The 23,694-nt window shown below is 41.9% G+C and overlaps 1 protein-coding gene across 2 annotated transcripts in view; it reads right to left on the reverse strand.

Annotated features, from left to right (window-relative positions):
• Positions 1-3,797: 3,797 nt before the first annotated feature.
• The window catches only part of bcl11ba (BCL11 transcription factor B a), a 41,527-nt gene continuing 21,630 nt past the window's right edge, over positions 3,798-23,694 (reverse strand). The window contains exon 3 of one of the 2 annotated variants that reach the window (XM_073466609.1): positions 3,798-5,871. In XM_073466609.1, coding sequence (XP_073322710.1) covers positions 3,866-5,871 — 2,006 coding nt within the window. In that variant the 3' untranslated portion in view covers positions 3,798-3,865. The remainder of the gene's footprint in view (positions 5,872-23,694) is intronic. The other variant, XM_073466610.1, reaches the window with a different exon arrangement.

Consider the following 23,694-nt stretch of genomic DNA (forward strand, 5'->3'; position numbering starts at 1 on the left):
AATGCACCTTTACTGGATTAGCTATATGCTTCTTTTTGAGAGCTACTGCCTGTTGGAAATTCAGTAGCTTTCAGGGTTTTATCTGAGCACCAACCATTTTTTATGAGATTTAAAAAGTATTAAAGGGAATACACAGTACTGCTGGGCAAAAGTCACGTTGTTTTCTTCTTCATCATCTCAGCAATTCTTTGACTGGCAGGTATTCACATGACGGGTGGGTTTTGGTGTCAGTGTATGCAGAAATAAATGTGTTTGTAGTTAATATGTAGAGCATATTTTCAGGACTTCATTAAAGTATATCTAAACCTGGAGCAGAATTTAAGAGTGCATGAGTAATATTTAAAATTTATGTTGATCCGTGTGTGTTCGTGGTCCAAAAGAACAAATTGAGACAAACAGGCAGAGGATGAAGAATTGTAACAGCTTGTATTTGTGCTCTGTTCTCATGCCGAGAAATATCAACAGGGGAGGCATGTGGAAACTGACATGGAGGTCACAAAGGTCAAACAGAATAACCCCCCCCACCCCCCACCCCCCAAATCCACCCCTAAACACAGGAAGTTACTGCCAGTGCGAGTAAGAAATCACAAACAAATAAGAAAAAAGTCAAACAGAATGAAAACAAGGCAGTGATAGAAAACTATGTACAACCAATGGAGCGGTAAACAAAACATCAACTTTAGATTTGTCATTAAAAGGCCATAGAACAATCTTTTGATTCCCTTCTGTACAATGTGATTCATTACAAAGTACAAATTCATCATGATACTTGTACTGCCCCCAGAGAGGAAAAATACATTGTGGCAGCCTGTGAGTTTGTGTCTTGTCACTGGAATGAAGTCCCCCTCCCCCTGCAACCGATATAAGAGCAAGACATCCGGAGGTACCATTTTCACAAAAGAATGCTAAAAGCCTACAATTTAAAAAAGACAAGCTCCTCAAGACAGCAAGTGCCTAAACATGTATTTCAAACCATCCAAGAAGAATAATCCATTCCAGAAGAAGAAAAATAGATACAAGTCAGGATTCTCGGTGTGTTTTTTCCTAAAAAGCAGAACCAGTGTTCTGTTGTTTCTAAGGGAGAAAACCTCCATCTGCTAATGGAGCACCAATCTACCCACCCCCACCCCGACAGCCATCCCACCACCAAATCCAAGTTTGTTACAGCTCAGTCATTTTTAATGAGTTTATTTTTTATTTCATTACACCCAAGGCAGAATAAAAGTTACTAAAACTTAAGACTTTTACAGTTACAGTGACAAAAACATTTTAAGAGACCCACAATTGAAATTTGACTGCAAAATGAAAATTAAAAAAAATTCTATTTTTTGTAAAATGCCCAGGCATTTTCCAATATTACAAATACTGGTATACTTTTACAGTAAACAAGAAAAATGTAATATATATTCATATATATTTATATATATACTAAAACCCCGTCACCAAAAAAAAAGAAGAAAAGAAAGAAAAAATTTAAAAAAGAATAGAAACAATATACACATTGCCACAACGGCATTCATTGAAACTTTAGAAGCAAACCTGGAAAAAAAAAATACTCATTTGTTTAAAACACACATACACACAAATATTATTTTACCCTTGTACTTGTTTCAATACTGTAAACTTATTTTAAGACAGAGTGCACTAAATTCTTTTTTTTTAGTTGCATTTCCTGATTTTTGTTGAGTCCTTGACGTTTTGTGAGGCTTTTGTCCACTCCTAGAATTTTCTGTTGAGGGACAGAATCTTGTCCTTATGAGTGAGGAATTTGATATATATCTATATATAGGTTTGTGCCTTTATATGTACATATGCACACATATATACACACACAGACACATTGATATTGTGCTGGGTACTCCTAAACTCAGCATTATTTCATTTGTATTAATTTAAATAATTCAAATTACATGTTAAAGATGACACAATTTTACATTTTTTTTCTTGTTCAATTTAATGCTTCATAAAAAGTGTTGCATTTGTCTGAGACAATAAATAGGAAGATCATTATTCAAGGCACACTCATGTCAGATTGAATGGCAGTACAAAAACTGTCCCAATTAAAACATTTTTTTTTGTTTGTTTATTCAATTCTTTAGTGCCAGCATTGGGAACGCCTCGCCTAACAACCTTGGGCACTTCAGTGTCAGGAGATCCCAAGCTCTAGACCCTTTAGTACCTTTTCTGCACAGCTCTGTTGTGTGTGTGTCGGATGGAAAAGTCTTAAAGTGCGGGTCTGTTGTTAAGAGCTCTGAATTTGTACGTTGACAGCATTCAAATCGGATCTGATTTAACAATAAAAAAAAGTGCCACTATGAAGGTAGATGGGGCCAAAACAAAACCTTGGGTAATGATACTTTTAATAAAGGGGCATGAGAAACCAGCTGCTGCTTGTCTTACAACAAACACTGATACATTTTTCTTCCTCTACACAAAACATGCCTCCAACTAAGTGAAACTATGAAGGTTTCCTGTTGGTGACTTCATTAATCAATGTATAACTTTTTCACTATAACAATAAAAGTCTCAATTTACTGTACCACCTTTTCAACAAATTGGAGGATATTTTTGCACAAAAGATGCATAGGGGTGTTGATTTTTATAAATTTTGAGCATAAAATCTTCTATCTAGTTAAAGTAGCAGCACCTGCCATGTATGCACATACATTTAGCCCTCTCTTAACTAATTGTTATAATTAGAAGCAGTGATTAATAAAAATTAGTATAATAACTGAAATGAGGATAAAGCCTGAACATTAGCCTGGTGGGGGGGAGGGCAGTGGGCAGCAAGGGATTCAACAGTCCCTAATTATTTCAACATATAATGCAAATGTTGGAAAAGCTTCTAGAAAACATAGAAATGAATGGGTAAAAAAAAAAAAGAAGTAGTATAGCTCACCCTGAGATGTCCCTGTGCTCACTCTCTTGTCTTGTTCTTCTATCTATCTCTATGCACACTCGTCTTGCCTGGCTTCATGCTCAGTTTACTCCTAATAAATAATATAGCCTGGATCATATGGCTTCATGCAAAATAGAATACATGGAGGAATGAATGAAATGAGGGAAGGTTGTCATAGCGTTGTCGAGGCTTGGTACTATGTACCAGTCAGCAGCTGCCTTATCTAGAATATGTTTCTTCTGGCTGGTAATAATGTTTTCAGGAGGAGACAGGGTTTATAAACCTTGGGATCCTCTATGATTTTAGATTTACTGTCAAATATGACACTCAGTGCTACATATCCAATTATATTGACATGTTTTCGAGTCAGTTAATGCTACAATGCCAAAGGATTGTTGTCCGCGTATCGTCATCACACAAAATAATTCTAGCATTCTCAGTTAACGCCACTTTCAAATTGAAGATTGAACTCAGCTTCTCTTCAACAAATCACACGTTTAGCTTAATATACAATTTTCTACAAGCAGCGGCCAAAAAAGTTTACTCAAAATTGACTTTTATCTTGCTAAAAAAAACTATCTGGATATCATGTGGGTTTTTAAAACACAGAGTAACGCCAAATCAAAGTAAAACAAATTTTAAAAAATGCCTAAATAAAAATGTACCTACACATGCCAAAATACAAAATACAATAAATACAGAAATTATTGCACAGTTAAAGGCTCCACATATGTTATAACTCAACTGACTGATTGTTTTAAAAGGAACCCCCAAATGAGGCAGTTTAGACAGCTTCAATTGGTGTTAAGATCTCTGCTTTCACTTTTTCTCAATTGGCAGTTACCTAAAAACACAAAATAAACCCAAAAATAATATTTCAGAAAAGTATATCCAGCTAACCCTTTTTGTTTTTGTTTTGTTTTTTTAAGTCAAAGTGTGGCGCAGAGTATGAAAACAGAACCTGGATTAGGTTCTCTCTGCTTGTTCAATTTTTACCTCATTGGTCATCAAATGTTCCCCATGCCACTTTTTCATATGTTTCTCTAGAGTGCTGTACACGCTGAAGGGCATTTGGCAAATGTCACAGCGGTAGACCTCCTTACCATGCTGGCCATGTGTTTTCATGTGGCGTGTGAGCTTAGAGCTCTGGGCGCAGGCATAGTTGCACAGCTCACACTTGTATGGCCTCTCGCCAGTGTGGCTGCGCCTGTGCACCGTCAGGTTGCTACAGTTCTTAAACACCTTGCCGCAGTATTCGCAGGTGTCGCACCTCCTGCTGTCCTTGGAGCTGGGTCGGCCAGAACCAGGGCCTCCACCACAATGAGGTGTGCTGCCTCCACTGGCGGTGCCGCTGCGGCCCGATAGGCCACCATCCAGCAGGTCACCCGGAGGCGTTGAGAACCGCAGGCTGCCATTCTCAGACGAGTGCTCAGAGGAGGTGGCGAAGGGCGATTGTCTGGAGTCAGTGAAGCCGAGGAAAGGGTCTTTGATGAAGTGGCGTGAGGCAGCATAGCCCACCAACCACTGGGAGTATACGTTCTCAGAGGGGATGTGGGGTGCTGGGGGAATGTCCAAGTCCTTCTCAATCTTGATCCTCTTGTTCGAGGAGTTAGACAAACTGGGACTGGTGATGGGAGTGGGCTTACGGGGAAATAGGCCCGGGAAAGAGTCACCAGAGCCACAGTTCCGCCCGTTAATGGTTGTCCTCTCTTCCTGCTGGTGGTGGTGGTCCATCTCCCCAGCCACTGAGTCCTCATCCCCCGTGTCCCGCTGACCATCCAAGCACCTCTTGGAAAATGGCATCCTTTTACGATTGTCAACTATCAAATTATTGTACTGCTGTATAGAGTTGAGCGCCCCACCTTCTACCATCTTCTCCAGGGCAAATGATGACTTCTCCTCTGAGGGCAGTTTGGAGCCATTCTCCCTATTCCGGTAGAACTCAGACTCCATGCTGAAGTTGGATTCTGGTCGACTCTCATTCTCAAGTTCTTCTTCTTCCTCCTCCTCTTCTTCCTCCTCATTGCCTTCCCCCTGGAAGTCCCCATCACGATTCTTCATGCCCTCACCTGTGACATCACTGGTGCCTGGCTCTGGGGAGCTTGTAGTGGACAGTCCATCATCTGAGCGCCCCGTCAGGGATCCAGCTTTGTGCATGTGGGTCTTCATGTGGCGCTTCAGCTTACTTGCCTGAGAGCAGGCATGGTCACACAGTTGGCACTTATATGGTTTTTCTCCAGTATGGCTGCGCCGATGCACCACCAAGTTGCTCTGGAACTTGAAGGTCTTACCACAGAACTCACAGGACTTGACCTTGTTCTGTGTCTGGGGAGGGGTGGTGCTATTTGGGGGCATTGGCGGTAAGGGGGGGGTGCTCAGAAAAGGTGATTTTGGCCCAGGTTGAAAGGGGTTGGTGTTCAGTAGTCGATGCATAGGGTTGGCCCTGCTGGGTGACAATGGTGGTGTGGTGTTGTTGTTGTTCCCTGCCAACTCACGTAACCGCCTGGAGAAGTCCATGGACTGGGACTCCATGGCCATGGGCGTTAGCCGCATCACCCTCTCAAAGGCACTGGGGTGCTGGGAGATGAGGCCCATTTCCTCTGCGCTAAGGCGTTCCAGCCGATGAGGGTCCAGGTGGTGTCGGGGAGGCGGGCTGACAAATGGAGGCGTATTGGGGAGGCGGCTCTCCATGAAGCCTGGAGGAGGCTCCCGGAGAAGGGGGCCCGTCATCCTCAGGAGGTGGAAGGGGTTGTTGTCGCCGAGAAAGTTGGTGAGGGGGGACTGTGGGATGGAGTCATTGCCCATGGGTGGAGGCATAGTGATGCGTGGAGTGAGAGCTGTGCTGGAGGGGTTGGACTCCAGGTATATGCGAATGCCGTGGGTGTTCTGGGCATGCTGCAGCAGGAACCAGGCACTGGGGAAGGGCTGCTTACATGTGGTGCATATATAACTAGAAGGCTCATCCCTGCCACCTGCAACACACAGAGAAATAAATACATTAAATATTTTAACTAAGAAATCTAAAAATGTACTTATTTATACTACACTCTTAGAAGTTAAGTCAGAGATGGACAGGCATATCTGAAATTAAAAACATTTTTCAAGTACAAAATGACATAAATGCTAGATACTTATCACGTAGTGCACATTCACAGTCACACTGTTTTGGCTCACATTGGATCCATCTTAATCTCTGACTTGGTACAGAGTGTATCTCTCCACTACAAACTGCTGAATTTATATAGTGTATCACCGTGTGTGTGTGTGTGTGTGTGTGTGTGTGTGTGCATCTGGGTACAGTGTATGGTAAGTATGATGGTAGATGTATGTAAGTGTGTATGATTGCATATGCATGCGGAGTGGGTCACTGAAAAAATATGGGAACCCCTCCAAGCAGAGAGTCTGTAGTGTTTGTCAAGTCATGCCAAGAGATACCAAACTCATCTTGGTGAAGATGGAGGATGTACAACTTCAAGAGTTTTGTTATGGAAGACTAATCATACACCAGCAAATAAAGGTCTCAGCTCCTCTGGGGAGTAAATACAAAAAAAAAAAAAAAAAGAATATCATGAAAGAGCAAGAATAATAAATGAGTGCATAAAGAAAAATGGTTACCAGTGCACACAGATAGCATGGAGCTACAGAAGGCAGAGGGAGAGCAAAATAGTTTATATGCAATGTTGATCTCATATCGGATATTGTTAAACTGCATGGCATTACAAAATAAACAGTTGTATCTGTGTTATGAGCGAGCCTGAATAAATGAGTTACAGTCTTCAATACTCCATATTGTTGCCTAGAAAACAACCCCTTTATTACCCTTTTAAAAGTCAGAGACCTGTTTAACCACCTCCTAGGACCTTAAATATTGACTACAATCACACACACTTAACATCAACTCCTTTAGAGATGGGTGGAAAATGTGTTGTCAAACAACTGTAATCAATGAGGGGGGATCACAGTGAAATACAAGTTACCAAAAAATCCAAGCAATGTGGTTTTGAGGGAGCAAGCCTTGCACTGTTTTGTTCATTTAAAAACTCATTAACGCAAGTGCTTTCAACCCCCCTCCAAACACACACACACGTACAGATAATGGTAATAGTGCTCTCGCTCTTGCCTAAATGAAAGCTCGATGTCTTGACCTAGTACACTAATTTCAGACACTCGGGGAAACATATGCTGCAGTAATTGTTTCACTTATTTCTGTGTGTATGTGTGTGCATGGCCATAGCTATTTCTGGCAGCGAGAAACACACATGCACACACACAAATAAAGTGTGTATGCAGCATACTACTGTATTTTTGTTGTGTTATATCAGAATGCTTATATTATGGGGAGCACCAATTGTTTCATGCATACATCAAGTATCCACCTGTCTTCCCTTGTATGCATGTCCAGAAATGCAAGTCCTAAAACAATTAAGTTAAATGAAATGCATGCATAATGACAAAAATCTATTTAAAAAAAATGATAAAATGATAAATTTATTAAAGGCCTATTTAATACATTTACATCCTATTTGTTTGAACTTCAAAACACTCTCCAATGACATTTGCTACATTATAAATCTTCTGAAATACATATGAAAAACCTAATAAATAATCTGTGAAATATAATCATGTATCAATATAATTTAATCTGTTCTTTATGAAATCTGCAGAAAAAAACAAAATGTTCCTTTAATAATTTAAAATTTAGAAATTCATTAATTTCTCTATATCTGACATGAAACTAAAACACCTAACACCTAACATCTCTCTGCCTCTCTCTCCTCGCTCCTGTTAGTGTGTGTGTGTGTGTGTGTGTGTGTGTGTGTGTGTGTGTGTGTGTGTGTGTGTGTGTGTGTGTGTGTTTGTGCGTGTCTGTGTGTGTGAAGGTGTAGAGGCGAGAGGCAGAACAGCTGTTCACCTCCACAGTCCTGTAAAGCCTTTTGACTTAATTACAGTGGACATCACATTCAAACACACGCACACACACATACGCACATGCACACACAGACACGGTCGCACACACACACACACACACACACACAGTACGATGAGAATAACTGCTCAGAATGCCTCTACTTTTTGTCTGCACCGCTCTCCGTACTTTCCAACACACACAAGCTGTCTTACTACTGAATCTTATGAACATGAAGACAAGAACCCCCACAGAAGTCATCAGGAGGGCGGTCGATGTTCATTTCTGTCCAACAATTAAGGGCAGAGGGTGTGTGTGTGTGTGTGTGTGTGTGTGTGTGTGTGTGTGTGTGTGTGTGTGTGTGTGTGAAGGAAATAGAGTGAGAGAATGGGATAAAATAGAATTATTCAATAATATATAATTAAGCTCTGGCATCAATGTAACTTAAATATTAGTGCCAATAAAGTGTATTTGAATTTGATAATTTGTGTCTGCAAGGAAGGAGGTTGTTTATTTTTTTGGTTTTTGTTTGTTTTGTTTGTTAGTGCGTGCGTGCGTGCGTGCGTGCGTGCGTGCGTGCGTGCGTGCGTGCGTGTGTGTGTTTCTAACATAGGATTTTCATGGACAAATTTCAGACTTAAAAACGTCCCCAAAAAGTGACATGAATCAATGTGTGTGTGTGTGTGTGTGTGTGTGTGTGCGTGCGTGTGCGTGTGTGTGCATGCATGCACGTGCGCCCTCCCAGGGGAAGGAAGTCCAACGCAGATGGCAAATAAAGTATGCAGCCTGAGGCGAGAGCACATTATGCTAATTCTAATGTCAGCTGTACTTTAATATACGACTCTATTTAATCACCCCATTATTTCCTATTTCCATATGAAAAAACAGTGAGAGGAAGCTGCTCATCACTTGATTTGGTAAGAATGCCGAGACCCATGTTTTATGGACTGTTGTGTGTGTGTTTCTCTCTCTGTGTGTTTAAATCTCTCAGTACACACATACACACACACACACTGAATTACAATTTATTTAGAATTTAATTATATTTATAGTAAGTGTGGACTTTGTCTGTGTGTGTGTGTGTGTGTGTGTGTGTGTGTGTGTGTGTGTGTGTGTGTGTGTGTGTGTGGTGTGTGTGTGTGTGTGTGTGTGTGTGAGGGTGGTCGGGTCTCTATGCTACCCTCTACTCCACAAGGTCATATCAGTCTCACTATCTTTCTCTGTAGAAATATGAATGCTCAAAGACTAAATTATTTCCTTCAACAGTAATTCCATGTAAAACCTTCTGTCCTTTACTTACCATATGTCGTACCCATCTACAGAGCATCAGTGACATCAGTGAAGTGAGATGTCTGCACAGAGCCCAAAGATACTAAAAGACAACACCCACCCAGCCACAGTGTGTTCACCCTGCTGCCATCTGACAACTGATACAGAAGTATCTGCTGCTGTACCACCAGACTACAGAGCAGCTTCACTCCTCCTCAGTTCATGGGGGTGAATGTGGGTCAGTTGGCATGCAAACAGTAGCCTGTTCAGATTTGCATTGCACAATTCTGGTCCTCTGTTCTTCTATTCACACACAGAGCTGATCTTTAATAACCTCATGAATTTATAACGTATAGGCTTTTATGTGTTACTGAATAAGTCGGACATTTCCATGTGATGATCTGGGGAAGGGGTTTCTCTCCTGTCTGCAGCCTGTGTGTCTGCTCTCTGTTCAGACACAACTGACAAATATGAGGAATAAATACACAAAACACAATCACAAACTGCAGTGACACTTAACTCAAATAAACTACCACTGTGTTTTCTTGCCAGATTTACTCGTAGCACAAAAACAGAACAGACGTCGGAAGCTGGAGGAGGCCACGGTACGCTGTGTCTGAACAGCCCATTGGCCTCCTGTGTGTCCCCAGCGTGATGTGGAAAGAGTACCGGCAGCTTGTGAGAAAATGCTGGTACGCCAAAGAATAACATGTAAAAGTACCGGACTTTGCCATCAGTGTATGAATGTCTGTGTGATTGAGTGACTGTGACGTGTTGTAGAAGAGCACGATATAAACGCAGTCCATTTACACTACACGCGTTCATTTATTTCCATTTATTTTAATGGAAATATTGGGAATACAAGAATGTTTGGTCATTCTTTCAGATGGATATAAATGGCACAAATCCACTATAAAATGTAAAAAAAAAAAAATAATAAAAACAAATGGTTCTAAATTGATAAATTATTTATTTGGGTTTGGATTTTAGCCATGGAAACAATATCCCACAAATCAAAGAGAAATCATCAGAAAAAGAACAAAATGATGATGCTGACAAACTGAAGTGACTTAACTGTCAGTGGGAGACTCCATTCAACACCAGCGTCCTACAGACAGCTCCTCTCTCTCTGTCTGTCTCTAGTGCCCAAAGCCTCTCGCTCTATCTGTTGAAGTGCGGTCTGGCTGTATGCCTGTGTTTTGTTTGGCTCAAGTTCAAACACACACACACACACACACACACACACTTACAGACTTACACACTCTGGCAGCCCGACCTGTTTAGACGAGTCTGAGAGAAAAGAAAATGTGTGCGCTCCCGTGGATAATAAAGTTGTAGTCTTTTTTTTTTCTTCTTTTATCCACATTTCTTTAGAGGGTTGATAATTTTATGGACAAACACACCCACACACACACACACACTCACACACAGAGCGAGAGTGAGAGAGAGAGAGAGAGAGAGAGAGAGAGAGAGAGAGAGAGAGAAAAGAATGCAATATTTTATGCACTACTGTGTGTGATTTGTGTGTGTTTTCATGCATGCATTCATCTCTGAAAATGTTTTCTATCAAGACACTACATGTTTTACGTGTGTGTGTGTGTGTGTGTGTGTGTGTTCTCTAGCAGCAGCCACATGCAGGAGAAACTCTACCCAGTGACAGAAACACTGGCCTCTCTGCTGCTATCAGCGTCCACATCCCTCTGCAGTTCTTGCTTCTAGGTATTCTGTCCTGTGCATTCATCCTTCCTGGTTCACTTTCACACAGTATAAAACTCTCATTACTGACTGATTCCTGTTTTCACTATGATTCAATTTTCCATAATTACTGTGGCTGCGGCGAATAAAAAAGGGAAGAGAGGGAACGGCGAGAAATTGGTGCGAAGGTCAACTGGCAGTTAGCGGCGTTCATTTTCATCTCAGTGTATTCATCTGGGGCGGCTAATGGCCCAATTTCCTCCCCCTCGCTCCTCAATAAATATTGCTGGAATTACAGGTTAAATAGCTAAATTAAATCACAGCTATTACAGATGAGGGAGGGAGGGTGAGAGAGACAGAGAGAGGAGAAGAGAGGGAGTCAAATCTGTACTATTACAGAGGAAGTGCAGATCGCCACAAAGTGTGCAATTAATGTAGCGAGTGTTGGAGAAGTGCTGTCAGATTATTGCATCAAATTATAACATACATCATTTCTCTCTGTGGCCGGCAGCTGAGGAGAAGACAAACACTCAGAGTGGACTGTCAGAAGCCAGAGCAGAGATAAACGGACTCATCTTTACTCTTTAACTCCACTTACATGCTTTACATACAAATTGCAATTTTACTTTTCTTTATATTTTGTATCATTTTAAAATAGCACTCTGTTTGTGACAGTTTTGGCTCAAGGTAATCCAGTAAAACTCCACTGACAAGACTATTTCATTCACTGAAATGTACCACATTAAAGCACAGTCATAAGCTTGGACGGGTCGAGACAGGTCCATATGTCTCTGATAAAATATACTCAATTAAGTTTCGTTCACTTGCTTTTTCATTGGCTCGCTGAGATCGCTGAGTCAGTGCTTCATTATCAAATCCACTCAACTTGCTTTTTGAGAGAAGCCCAAATTAATGAAACTCCATACCACATTTTCACTTTACTGGCAGGTGTCACACAGCACCACACACATACCCACGAGAGCGATGCGAACAAAAAAGGACTTATTTACCACAATGCCACCATCATTGTTAGTGATTAATTGTATCATATTCATCTGTATTTCATAAGATCTTTTGGTTCTTTGTTGTGGAAGTATTTCACTGCTGGAAAGATGGCCTTTTCATAAAACAGAACTGTCTATACAGCAGAAAGATGCAAATACTTTTGAAATTGGTGCAACATGACCAGAAAACTGAGAAAAAGGGCTGTTCCCTTTTCTTCAAAAGGTTCTTGTGAACACTTGAACTCTTGAATAGACAGTGTGATAACAGAATGTTGGTGTAAAGTTTACTGCCTAGTTTAGACAGATTGATCAGAGTTTAGAGAGACATCCCTCACTTACCTCAACAGAGACAGAGGAGCGTCTCTCACTATACTCTGTGTCCATGGAGGCATGCATACAAAATGTGGAACAGAAATTTGTAGTTGATACAAATAGTTCCCCTTTAAGTTGTTAAGTTATCAGTAAATATCATCATTCTATGTGCATTACATTGTGCAATCAACATTTACTTTATAATGAGAGGTTAGATAGGCCTACTGCAAGTTGCAGTAACTATTAACAGCTGCTTAACTCAGCAAATAGTCACTATTTTTAGATGAATGGGGTTTATGGTAAGATAAAACATAAAATTGATAATTGCAAACCACTCAAGATGATTACTAAGACAGGAGAGGAGAGAAAATTACATGTCTTTTTATGTTGTTTTCTCAAATCCTTAGAAATACTAGAGAGTTTAATCTCCTCTAGACTCTAACAATGACTCAGTTAAAGCAATCTGACATTGTGACCTGCTGACACTAGTGACAAGCTGTCATGAGTGGACATTGCTTCTCTGAAAAGACTCAGTGGACACACAGGGGGGTGTCCAGGTGTCCAGTTGGACTGTTAACCTTGAGACTATAATCTTTTTATCCTCTCATTAAGGTGGTTCAGACAGATCGACCACAGTATGAATCCTGACTCATCTAGCTTTCTCCTTTGGTTCATTTCATCCCTCTGGTTAGTGTAGTACTGTACTCTCCTCCTCCTGTGTCCCTCCATCTTGATCTCTCAATCAAGGCGGCTTACAAACACTGTGCCGTTCCCTCCGTCCAATCAAAGTGGATTAGAGATCTGAACTGCTTTGCATACAGGAAGTGCAGCAGCAGAGCTGGTCTCGATGTTCCTGGCCCAATGTCAGCATGAGACAAGGGTACCGTGTGTGTGTGTGTGTGTGTGTGTGTGTGTGTGTGTGTGTGTGTGTGTGTGTGTGTGTGTGTGTGTGTGTGTGTGTGTGTGTGTGTGTGTCTTCCCCTGACCATTTGTTGCGTTTGTGAAAAGTTTCCTGACAACTTTTTTTTTTTTTTTTTAAATCTTTTTTTGCGTTACTAATCAAGCATCACTGACATATGTTTGATCTCGCGGTGCCCTTTACTCCCACCCAGCCTCACACAGACAGATGCTCGGCACACAGTTCCTTATCTTACATGGCAGATGACTTGTTTAACTGTACAGACTGTACATACATCACGCCACAGTAACAACTGGAACACTTTTCCTTTTTTTGCTTTTGGAGAGTTAAGAAGTGTTTGTGTCTCCTCCTTATGAGATCATTTCAAAAATTGCTCTAATTCTGTGAGCAGTCTGTTCATTTTAAATGAAGTGGTTTGAGCACTTGTGACTGTGACTAAAATCACTACAGGCTATGAAAAGATATCAGCCCGCACTTTTCCAAAGTTTAAAAATATACTCTCAGAGAACAGATCTATGTTTTATTGTGGGCAAAAAAACGTTTGTTTGTTTGTTTTCCCCCTACAATAAAACATAAAATCCCTACAGGACCACACAGCATCTGCTAACATTAAATCGCCGTCACTGTACAGAAATGAAAATCTCACACATTTTCTCTGATAGCAGAGTCAGTATAGGCTTTATCTGATGTATCTGAATCAGTAATTCACTACAGCTCCCAAAGCTCCAGTCGGCCAGAATAAAACCTCCTTCTGGGGAATCTGAGTAATCTCTGAGCTCAGCCTGCCACAGACACTGTTGGCTAAAGACCAAGAGGCAAACCCCAAACTCTTGATGCTGTACAGACTGTTACTATCAGCATACATGCCACAAGCTGGGTTCCCATCCAAGGTTGATTTTTTATTTATTTATTTATTTTGTGAATTATGATGTGTCAAAAGCAAAAAAGTTGAATGGAAAATGGAATATTTGGTTTTGAAAAAAGTTAACGCTCATTTAAAGTAGAGAAGGTTTTAAATCAAATTACATTTAAATTGATTTGAATTAAGACTGATGTGAGAATGAAAAGCAGCATGTAGCTCTTTAGCAAATTATTAAAATTTCAGCCACAGAACATAATTTATGACATAATCATGTGAAGATGGTAAATTTAAATAGAAATAATGTTATTGTATATTTAATAACACCAAAAGCAGGAAAGAGAAAGCCGAACACTGCAGACAGCAGAGATTACAGCTCAAAGCTGGAAGGTCAATGTCCGAGCAAAGTGTGGATGATACCATGACAGACAGACAGACGGACAGACAGACGGACAGACAGTTATGATACAGTAAGCCTATGTCTTCTACCACTTAATGTTTTTAACAAAGGTCAAACAGGTTCTTCTGTCAGTAAGTCAACAAACTCTAGTCTCATTCATGCTTCATGCTTATTTTTTTTCAGTCACCATGTTTTTGCTCTGGATGAGATGACCCCGTTCTTCATTCTTTATCTCACCTACAAAGCTCTAACTGGTTCAGTTGTTTTTGCAACCAGCAAAACAGCCATCACTAACCACAACACCGAACCTTCTTGAATCACAGAAAAAAAGAAAAATGGGTCGTCAGTTCGAAGGTCTGCAACAAGACTAGAAAATGCCACCATGGGTTCAATCCCTGCCACTGCTGGCAGAAGAATTCTGACAGCTGATGGACACTCACTTAACTCACTCAAGTTTTTTGTGAAACTGAATGATAGTTAGGTCGAAATGTCAATAGGACAAACCCACATAACTGAGTTAACAGGTAGCCTGGAAAGAATCAACATGAGCTGGGTTTATTTTTATGTTCCTTCCCTCTGTCCTTTACTCTTTCTCTTCTAGAGTCCACCCTGCCTTCTCTCATCCCAGCATGTGCTGACCTTTCGTATTACTCCATCTTCTCTGCATGTTATCCAGCCAGCAGAGGATCATTGTGCAAGGTGTGTGTATACAAGCCCTGACTGTCATGGCATCACAAAAAGGGGAGGGAGGTAGGACGGGAGGGGAAAGGGGACTGACAATCTTGTGTTATGAATTTTAAAGGGAGGCTGAGCTGATCATAGCCAAATTAGAATGCATTTAGCTCATTAGGGAAGTGGAGCCGAAGGAAGAGGAAGACGAGGAGGAAGAGGAAGAGGAGGAACTCCATCTCTCAGAAGACATGACGAGAAGAAAGTAGTCCTCAATGCTGTGTGTGTGTGTGTGTGCGCGCGCGTGTGTGTGCGCGCGCGCGCGTGTGTGTGTGTGTGTGTGTGTGCGCGCGCGTGTGTGTGTGTGTGTGCCCTGTTAACAAATTAGAAGGATTACCAGAAGAGAGTGCCAGAGCATACCAGCTAATCCCCCACACTGGCCTGCACCACTGCACCTGGGGAGTGTGTGTGTTTGTGTGTATGTGAGGGGTGTGGTGACAGGAAGCGGCGAGGGGCATTGTCGTCCGACAAACACACCCCCTGTCAGTGGCCCCGCTAATCCTGGACACACACACACACACACTCACACATGCAGGGTGCACGTGGTACCTGTTCGCTCGTACTTACTATGTCTGGATGATGAGACAGTGAAGCTCAGGCGTGAGGAGACAATATGAGTTAAATGGGCCTTTGACTGAAGCTTCATCCATCCAGTTTAGACCTCACAGTTTATGTTACGTGCCAATATAGGAAGTAGTGTGTTTTATGTAGCAGATGGAGGTTGGTGATTATTCAGCTCCATAAAGAAATGATTTGCTTAATTTGGTGTGGAAGAAGTTGACATGCCGACCTGAACCCCATCCAACAGGGATGAACTCTACTCGGAGCCAGACCTCATTACAAGAGGCCCATTCAAACTGGACGATCATGTGCCCTGCCAGATTTTTTATTATTTGTATTTTAATTTTATTACCATGACTTTTTTTATAATATGTCGTATGATCATTTTATATTTTATATATCGAACATATCCCTCTAATTGTGTCATACATCATACCTCATAAAGTCATACCCCCCCTTGCCTTATGGTATAGTGGTTTCTTCCAAAAAATTGCAGATGTGAGTTAGTTCATTAGCAGAATGTAACAGATCAGTCTGTTATTGGTCATGCTGAGGCAGATCTTCAGTGTTCAGTATGGAGTACAAGTTTTTCTGTCTTCTGAGGTTCAGTCATTGACATCTTGTCCGCAGACGAACTCTGCCATGAGCGTGATTTGAGCGGGACAGCGCTCCAACACATTTTTGGATTCCTCCCTCTAACTCTTTGTCGTCCATGTCTCCCTGTCACCTGTCCCATCCAAACCCTCTCCCTCCTCCCCTCCCATTATATACAGCACGTTCAAATTACACACACACACACACAAGTGGGAGTCTCCTGGAACAAACCACACACACACAAACACACACATATGCCAGAACCCCATCCCAGACTATGATGTAGCAGTGCCCCTCCTGTCCGAACAAGACATACTACAGCACTGCCTGACAGCGGTGGTGAGAACAAACGATGTCTCTCGTTCTCTTTGTCTCTCTGCATTTCCTGCAGCTCTCCACCAGTGAAGCAGACAGAGCTGAGTGTAATCCCATGTTTATAAATTCAACATTATGCCCTCTGATCAGCTTCACCTTTTCAACTTCCAGAGGGAAGCTTTTATCTTTTCTTGTAAATGTCACCTTTTCGCTATTTCAATGATTTCCTCCTCATAAAAGGACAGAAGACATGAACTAACATCACCTGTGGAGACAGACATAGAAAGAGACGGTTTGCTGAGGTGGAAAGAGAGGTGAAGCCGAGGGGGGAGAGGGGGGTGAAATGAAGGAGAGCAGCCTGTGGTCTGAGTGTTATGGTCAGACTCCACTTGTTTATACTGAAATGGCAGTGAGAAGTAGAAGCAGGGAGGGAGTGGGGGCGGAGGGGGGCAGGTCGAGGACGAGAGCAGATCCAGACCAGATGGGGGTTAGAGGAGGGCATGGATGGAGGAATGGAGGGAGGGATGAGGGGACAGGTCTGTGTTAGAGGCCCTTATAAGGCCTGGATTACGGGAAAGATGTGGAAAGGCAGCAGGGACACAGAGCAGGGGGAGCCCACCTAGAGTTAGTTTACCTAACACCTTTTTACCATCATATAAGCTCGTATAACACTGTTGGATCGTACTACTTTGATTCGGAAACATGAGTCTTATTTCATAGTTGTGTCCACGTTTCTTTCAGTTGTGATAACATTGTGAACTCAACACTACAACAAAGCCTGATGTGACAGGAACAACACATTCTCACTCCCAACGCGTCAAATACAGCAGCTCAGTCAGTGGCCTTCAGCTTCAGTCTGTGAAGCTCTGCATACACTTCTAGCATCAGTTTAGGGCAATAATATACAACACCCTGTTAGACTTTCAAATTAAAGCTTGCTGACAAACTTCACATATTTTGACATATTAGGAGGTTTTGGTCTGTCATATGGTCGCAGACCACAGTTTTTTTTAGGTTTAGGCTCAAAAACTATTTCTGTTAGTTTAAGGAAAAGGTCATACTTTGGGTTAAAAATAGCTACATTCAGTCTTGTAATGTAAGTAACATAAGTGAAGTGACAATGTAAAGCACATTATGTAAGTTGCGTCATTTATTTACATTTACTTACTTAACATAAGATTAAAAACAAAACACTCTTGAGTCTTGGTCACAAACGGGCAAAAGTCCAGTGTGCAACCCATCCAACCATCTCTAGACTTTTCTTGCTCTTTATACTACTGAACTAGAGGGGCACTTCACAAAGTGATGCTGGAGGGTCAGCATCAAACTCAGATGAAAGATAAGATAGCACTTTATTGATGCCAAAGGAAATACTCGCGTCAGAGAATGCTCCAGAGAAGCATAGAGCCACTGACGAGGCTGCTGTATTTAACAGGATGGGAGTGAGAACGGTCTGATCAGTTATGATAACACTGCGAACTCAATGCCACAACAAAGCCTGATGTGGCAAGAAACATGAATGGTAATATGATCAGGCAGGTTGTAAATAATATATTATTCACAACCTGCAAAACTCACAAACCTCATAAACCTATATATATAAATGTATAAACGTAAGATCCATATTCAGTGGTGAGGTCATTATTTTGAATGCATCAGTGACATAATAAGTAGTTTGAAACATCGCTTTTTGTATTTTCACAATTATGTGTACATTTAACTTTCAATTATATAGTTTGTAAATGTCATTACTTTGCATGACGGTTTCGCTTTAGTTTTAAGGTATTAATTATAGTAATAGTAATAATAGTAATTCTAAAAACATCCTCAACATCTTGCAGAAACACAGAGAAATATAGTGAGGAGACGACCTGCTGTTCAGGAAACACCAACATTAATGTACCTGTAGGGACACTGCATGAAGGACTGGTCAGTTTTGTATCTCGCTGTCAAGGACTCTGATTTGTCAAGAATCTTACATTGTGTGGTGAAAGTTAACAGTGCTGAACAGCTTCATGTTATCATTAACCCTGGTCGAATGCTAAAGTACAGTAGCTTGTTGGCTTTAGGGTTTTGGTGCAGGAACATGCATCTATTACAATAGCCTGAATTGCTAAACTGACCTACAGCAGAAACCACATCCATATTTTTCAGGTTGTTACATGTTTATACAAATATTAAGTGTTGTATCATAGACAACTGGACATGTTTAAATTTCTTCAAGACGTTTCACCTCTCATCCAAGAGGCTTCTTCAGTTCTAACTAACTGGAGGAGCTGCAGGCTCTTAAACTCTGTGTGGGAGTGTCCTTACAGAGTTGTTAAGGACACGTGTGAGCTCTGAGTTTCAGAGTCGTTAGGGCTACTTGTGGGTCGTTGACCCAACCGGCCTTTATGTGGGTTGCTGATGCTAGGTGAGCCCAGGTGTGAATGGTTGTTAAGCTGTCTGGGGAGAGAACTCAGTACAGCATTGTAGCTGGGTGTTAAGTAATGTGTTAGGCCACCTCCTCTGTTCAAAGATGGTCGTTCCAGTTTGACATGAACAATTACCAGGACCTGGATGACTGAGAACCTTCATCAACATGTTTATACAAAATTAATTAATTTTTTGTCCAAATTACTCAGTCGTGATTGGCGGATGGAATATTCTAGACAACATATGAAAGCCTCAACTTTCAACTATGAAAGTTGAAAGTTGAGGCTTTCATATGTTGTGTCCATGAACAACTGTCAGAGCAGAGGAGAGCAGAGGGGAAAGGAATGGAGAGCAGCTCTTTGGTACTCCTGCTGTCTCCACATTAACTGGAAGCAGGCCTGCTCCCATAACCACTCCAATCTGTTTTCATTTGCTGAGCCTCATAGCCTCATACCATCACACACAGTCAAGTCACACTCACACACACTCACACAGTCCCACACACACAGTATGAAATACCGTCTAGCAAGGCTGCTCCATCTCTTAAAGGAGAAATGCACTGTTTCTTTTTCTATTTTCAACAACCATTGTCACGTAGTCAGTAAACAAGTAAGTAAATCAGTACGTTTCTACCACATGTCATATCCTGCAACTGTAATGCACAGCAACATGCAGCCACATCGTACAACATGCTACAATGTGGAGCCACAGTCTCTGAGTCTGAGTATGATGCAGCGTCCTAAAGCCCACTGCAACATCCCACAACGTGCTGTATATACAAGGATTTTTTTCTCTGCACGTCCAATAAAGAAATCCTCTTAATGAGTGAAAATGTGAAAGCTACAAAATGAAGTGTTGGACATGGAGGAACTGGAAAAAATGGAAAAAACTCTTTGTCATTTGAGGACATGATCCTGAGAGGACTGGAAATAGAGAGCGTGATGGAGCTTCATAGTTAAAGCTCAGCGGTCACACAGCAGCCAAACTCAACAAAGACGCGAACCGACAGTGGGGAAGACAGATGATGAGTGAGAGTGGGAAAGAATGCTTTAAACGTATCTCTTAGACATAAGTTAACAGTGTAGTATTTTGGCTACACAGAAATTAAGCCTGTCTGGTCTGTAGGCTCATCTCTCACACCCATCTTTCACTGCAAGACATGTTTTGCTCAGGAACGCCTGTATTTCAATCCAGGAAACATAGAGCCAGTTTTGGTCACTGGGCCCTTGTTCCTGCCCAAGAATACAACTTAGGAGTACCCACACAGTGGAATCAGAGCTCACTTAAATTTTAAGCATAAATGATTCAGATTCTACCTGCTGAGTATAAAAATATCATATAAAATTTCACAAACTGCAGGAATGCTACAACTTTCATACTACCATCATTAAAACTGCAGGTCGGCTGGCTATGGCCTGCATCACTGTTAACAGTAGGGATGTTAAAGCTGCTATAACTTCCTGAATAGTCTAAAAATGTTAAAGATAAGGAGAGTAAAACTCCAAAAGAATCGAAGCAGAACCTAGCCTTGTTGCTGCACCAAAGCATGAAAACTAGAATGGCACTCAGTAGAGCACATATGTCTGCCAAGGCCCAACAGTCCCCTTTAATTCAATAAAGCCTAATCCAATATCAAATAACTTATTTAAATCTGCTAGATCTGGATTTTTATTTGGATCCACATCAATCCGCACTCACTCATAGATACCAGCCACCTAAATACGTCAGATTCTTTTCATCAAGAGCCAATTTTTCCCTGACAAATTAACAACAATGTAGAAAAAGGTAAGGCAAGGTTAAAGAAAGTGAGAAAACATTTCCTGGATCCGTCCTTTTATCCGGATCCACACCAAAAGTTAATCGTGTCTATTCTGGACCGAGACACATCCTCCATCCAAGTTTTGTAGAAATACATTTTGTAGTTTTTGTGTAATCCTGCTGACAAATCAACCAACAAACAAACAAATGGACACGGGTGAAAACATAACCTCCCTGATGAAATGAGGTGAAATTGCAAGTTTGGTGAAGTCACTTTAAATATTTGTGGTCTCTCAGGAACAGAAACTAAAATGTACTGAAGGACTTCTAGGGAAAGATCATAGCAGTTTGTCTTAAACCCCTAATAGTTTGGTATGTGGGCTGAATATGCTTCCAGCATGCTACATCCACCTCGCTATTTTTTTCTTTATGTCTCTCTACAGAACTTTAATGTCTCACACACACACACACACACACACAGAGAGTAGTGTGGCGAGTGGCGTTGTTGGTCAGAGCTAAGAACCGGGCCTGCTCTCTGGCTCATTAGACTCAAGCATTGACCATTTAGGTCAAGGTATCTGCTGGATCCGCTCTGCTTGTTGCTTGTGAGTGTGTCTGTGTGTGAGTACTTTGTCGAGCTGTTGTAGTCAAAGCTCACATCAAGCCACTCTGGATGCACTGATCTGATTTCCCTTCCGAGCAAGACTTCTCACCGCAGCCAGGCAGATGGCAATGTGGTGCTGGCAGCCATGATGGGAGGCCCACTGAGGGCCAAAGGCTGCTGGCGGCTGGTTGCACTTTATCCACTGACCAATCACAGCTTTTGCATTTGAAGAAGGCGTTACAGATCCTGTGGTTGTTGTGAATGCCTGCATGGGTGGTCGCAGAGTGCTGCAGTGTAACTAAGCATTTTGATGACATAATAATGTGCTGTGGGGCAGTAGGAGCAAAAACAATGGAGGAACCCTCTGGTGATTAAGCAGCCTTAGACAATGAGAGCGAAAACACTGCGCCCGCCAACCTGCAATTTCCTCACAGGTATGCTTTTTTATCTGCAAGCCTTCAAGTAGTGCCAAGGGGGCAGTTAAAGGATCCGGTGGTTGGATGGGAGTGTCACTAAATGGGCCAAAAATGTAGCTGTGTGTCCTACACCTGCAAAAATGAGTGTGCAGACACTTTGACAGAGCACACAAGCATTCAGTAATATGGAAGAGCATGTGAAGATGTTTCTGGAATCAATACTTTAACGTTAACCCAGTGTGCTTTCAGTAATGCAACACATGAAGTGAACAGGTTATGAGCAGCTTTTATTTTAAATCTTGTGGCCCGTCTTCCCCAGACAGAAAAAAGAAGAGGGAGGATCTGCCTGTTTCTAATCAGAGCAGTTGCACTGCCAGTTGTTGGCCCTCAGCCAGCATTGTTTACTTGGCCAACCCCCAACCTCGCTCCGAATGGCAAATTACCCCAGCATAGGGCAATTTTAGCCTAACCAACAGGTAGAAAAAACTGTTCCCATATGGCAAAGCCCCCAGTCCACAGACACATGCTCTAACTACCTACATAACAAAGTAGATATAATTTAAATGCATTATTAGCTTCCCTGGGAAATCTGACATGGGTTGCTTTCTCAGGAGAAAAACTATGTATGTTATTGATTTATTTACAGATGGAAAAAGGGGAGATGGCAGCAGCCCAGCTCCTCTGCTCAGCTCTCTTTTTGTTATCTGTGATGTTGCCCAGAGAAATCAATAGAACAACTGTAGCTAGCCAGCTTTGTTTATCTTTTTCTCTAAGTGAATAATTCAGGGGTGTCAGTGGGGGTGAGGCAAAGCTTTGATACAAACAAAAGGGTTTGGTGTTCAGAGGGGGCGGCTCACCCCCTCCTTATCCTGCTCTTATTCCCTCAAAAGTCAAAAGATGAGAGCAGCTAAAAAATCTGGTTGTGTGTGAAGGACGGAGCAAGAACGCTGCTCTGGTTTAACTGCACCACCACTAAGAATGTCCCTCGCACCATATAAATAAATGAATATGAGCGCTGAGGACAGCAACATCTGTTAAATATTGGGTAAAGGGAAAAGCCAGTAAAAGTTGGCCCGGCTGCAGCGGTGGAGCGGGTGGTGCTAAATTGTTTTAAGAGGTGGTAAAGGCCTTTAGCTCTCATGTACTCATGTAGTTGCATTCATTTATACATACTGTATAGTAGTTAAAAGAAGCAAAAGAATGAAGAAAGGCAGGTCACTTGTTGTGTCAAGTGGGTGCGCTTGTTTTGGGGAAAAAAAAAAAAAGATGCAAAAGCTCCCAAACTGTCATGTTGAGAGAAGTGTGAGGGGTTTGCTGCTACAGTAATCTAAGAGGTTTTAAATGGGGTACAGGTGGTACTGAGTTCTGTGGGGCTTCGAGGTTAATAAAGGGTCGGACAATTTAATACCAAACCATTCAATGACACACGCAAGAAGGGTTTCAGTTTCTGTTGTTCTGTAAGTTTTGTCTGTGAGTCATCCGTCCTCGTGTGGAGCCAGAGCTGTGTTATATTGGGAAACTGGAGAGAGTTAAACTCCCCTAAACAAGGGGATCAACATGTATTTGTCAGGGTATGACACCCTTGGCTGCATGCTCATACATACAGTACACACACCGACACACGTGCACCAGACATTCTCAGTGCAGTCGCTAAACCTCAGCGTCCCACCTTCACCACGGACACACAAAAGCCCTCAGTCCCTTGTAATTGAGGTTTAAATCCTTTCCCAACATCCCTCCATCCCTTACTCTTCACCAAACATGGATTGCGCCGACACAGGGCCCCTAATCCTTCCCAGTTTAACCAAGTGAGAAATTAGCTTTTGTTAAGTGGTGATTTGGCCGGTGTTAAACGCCAACAGCCCATTGTAGAGAAGAGGGGCAGTCATGAGTGCCCCCGACACAGCAAAATACTGTGGTAATCCCGTCCTGTCCATGCAGCCGGGCTGGAGCTGCCGCTGCCTGCTATTGTGTAGTGACAATATTGTCAAGTTATTTTCAGTCGAGAGTTATGTCTCCCTCTGCTTAGTCCAAGAGGG

The sequence above is a fragment of the Pagrus major genome, chromosome 5 (assembly GCF_040436345.1).
Source record: "Pagrus major chromosome 5, Pma_NU_1.0".
In the NCBI taxonomy this organism is placed as follows: domain Eukaryota; kingdom Metazoa; phylum Chordata; class Actinopteri; order Spariformes; family Sparidae; genus Pagrus; species Pagrus major.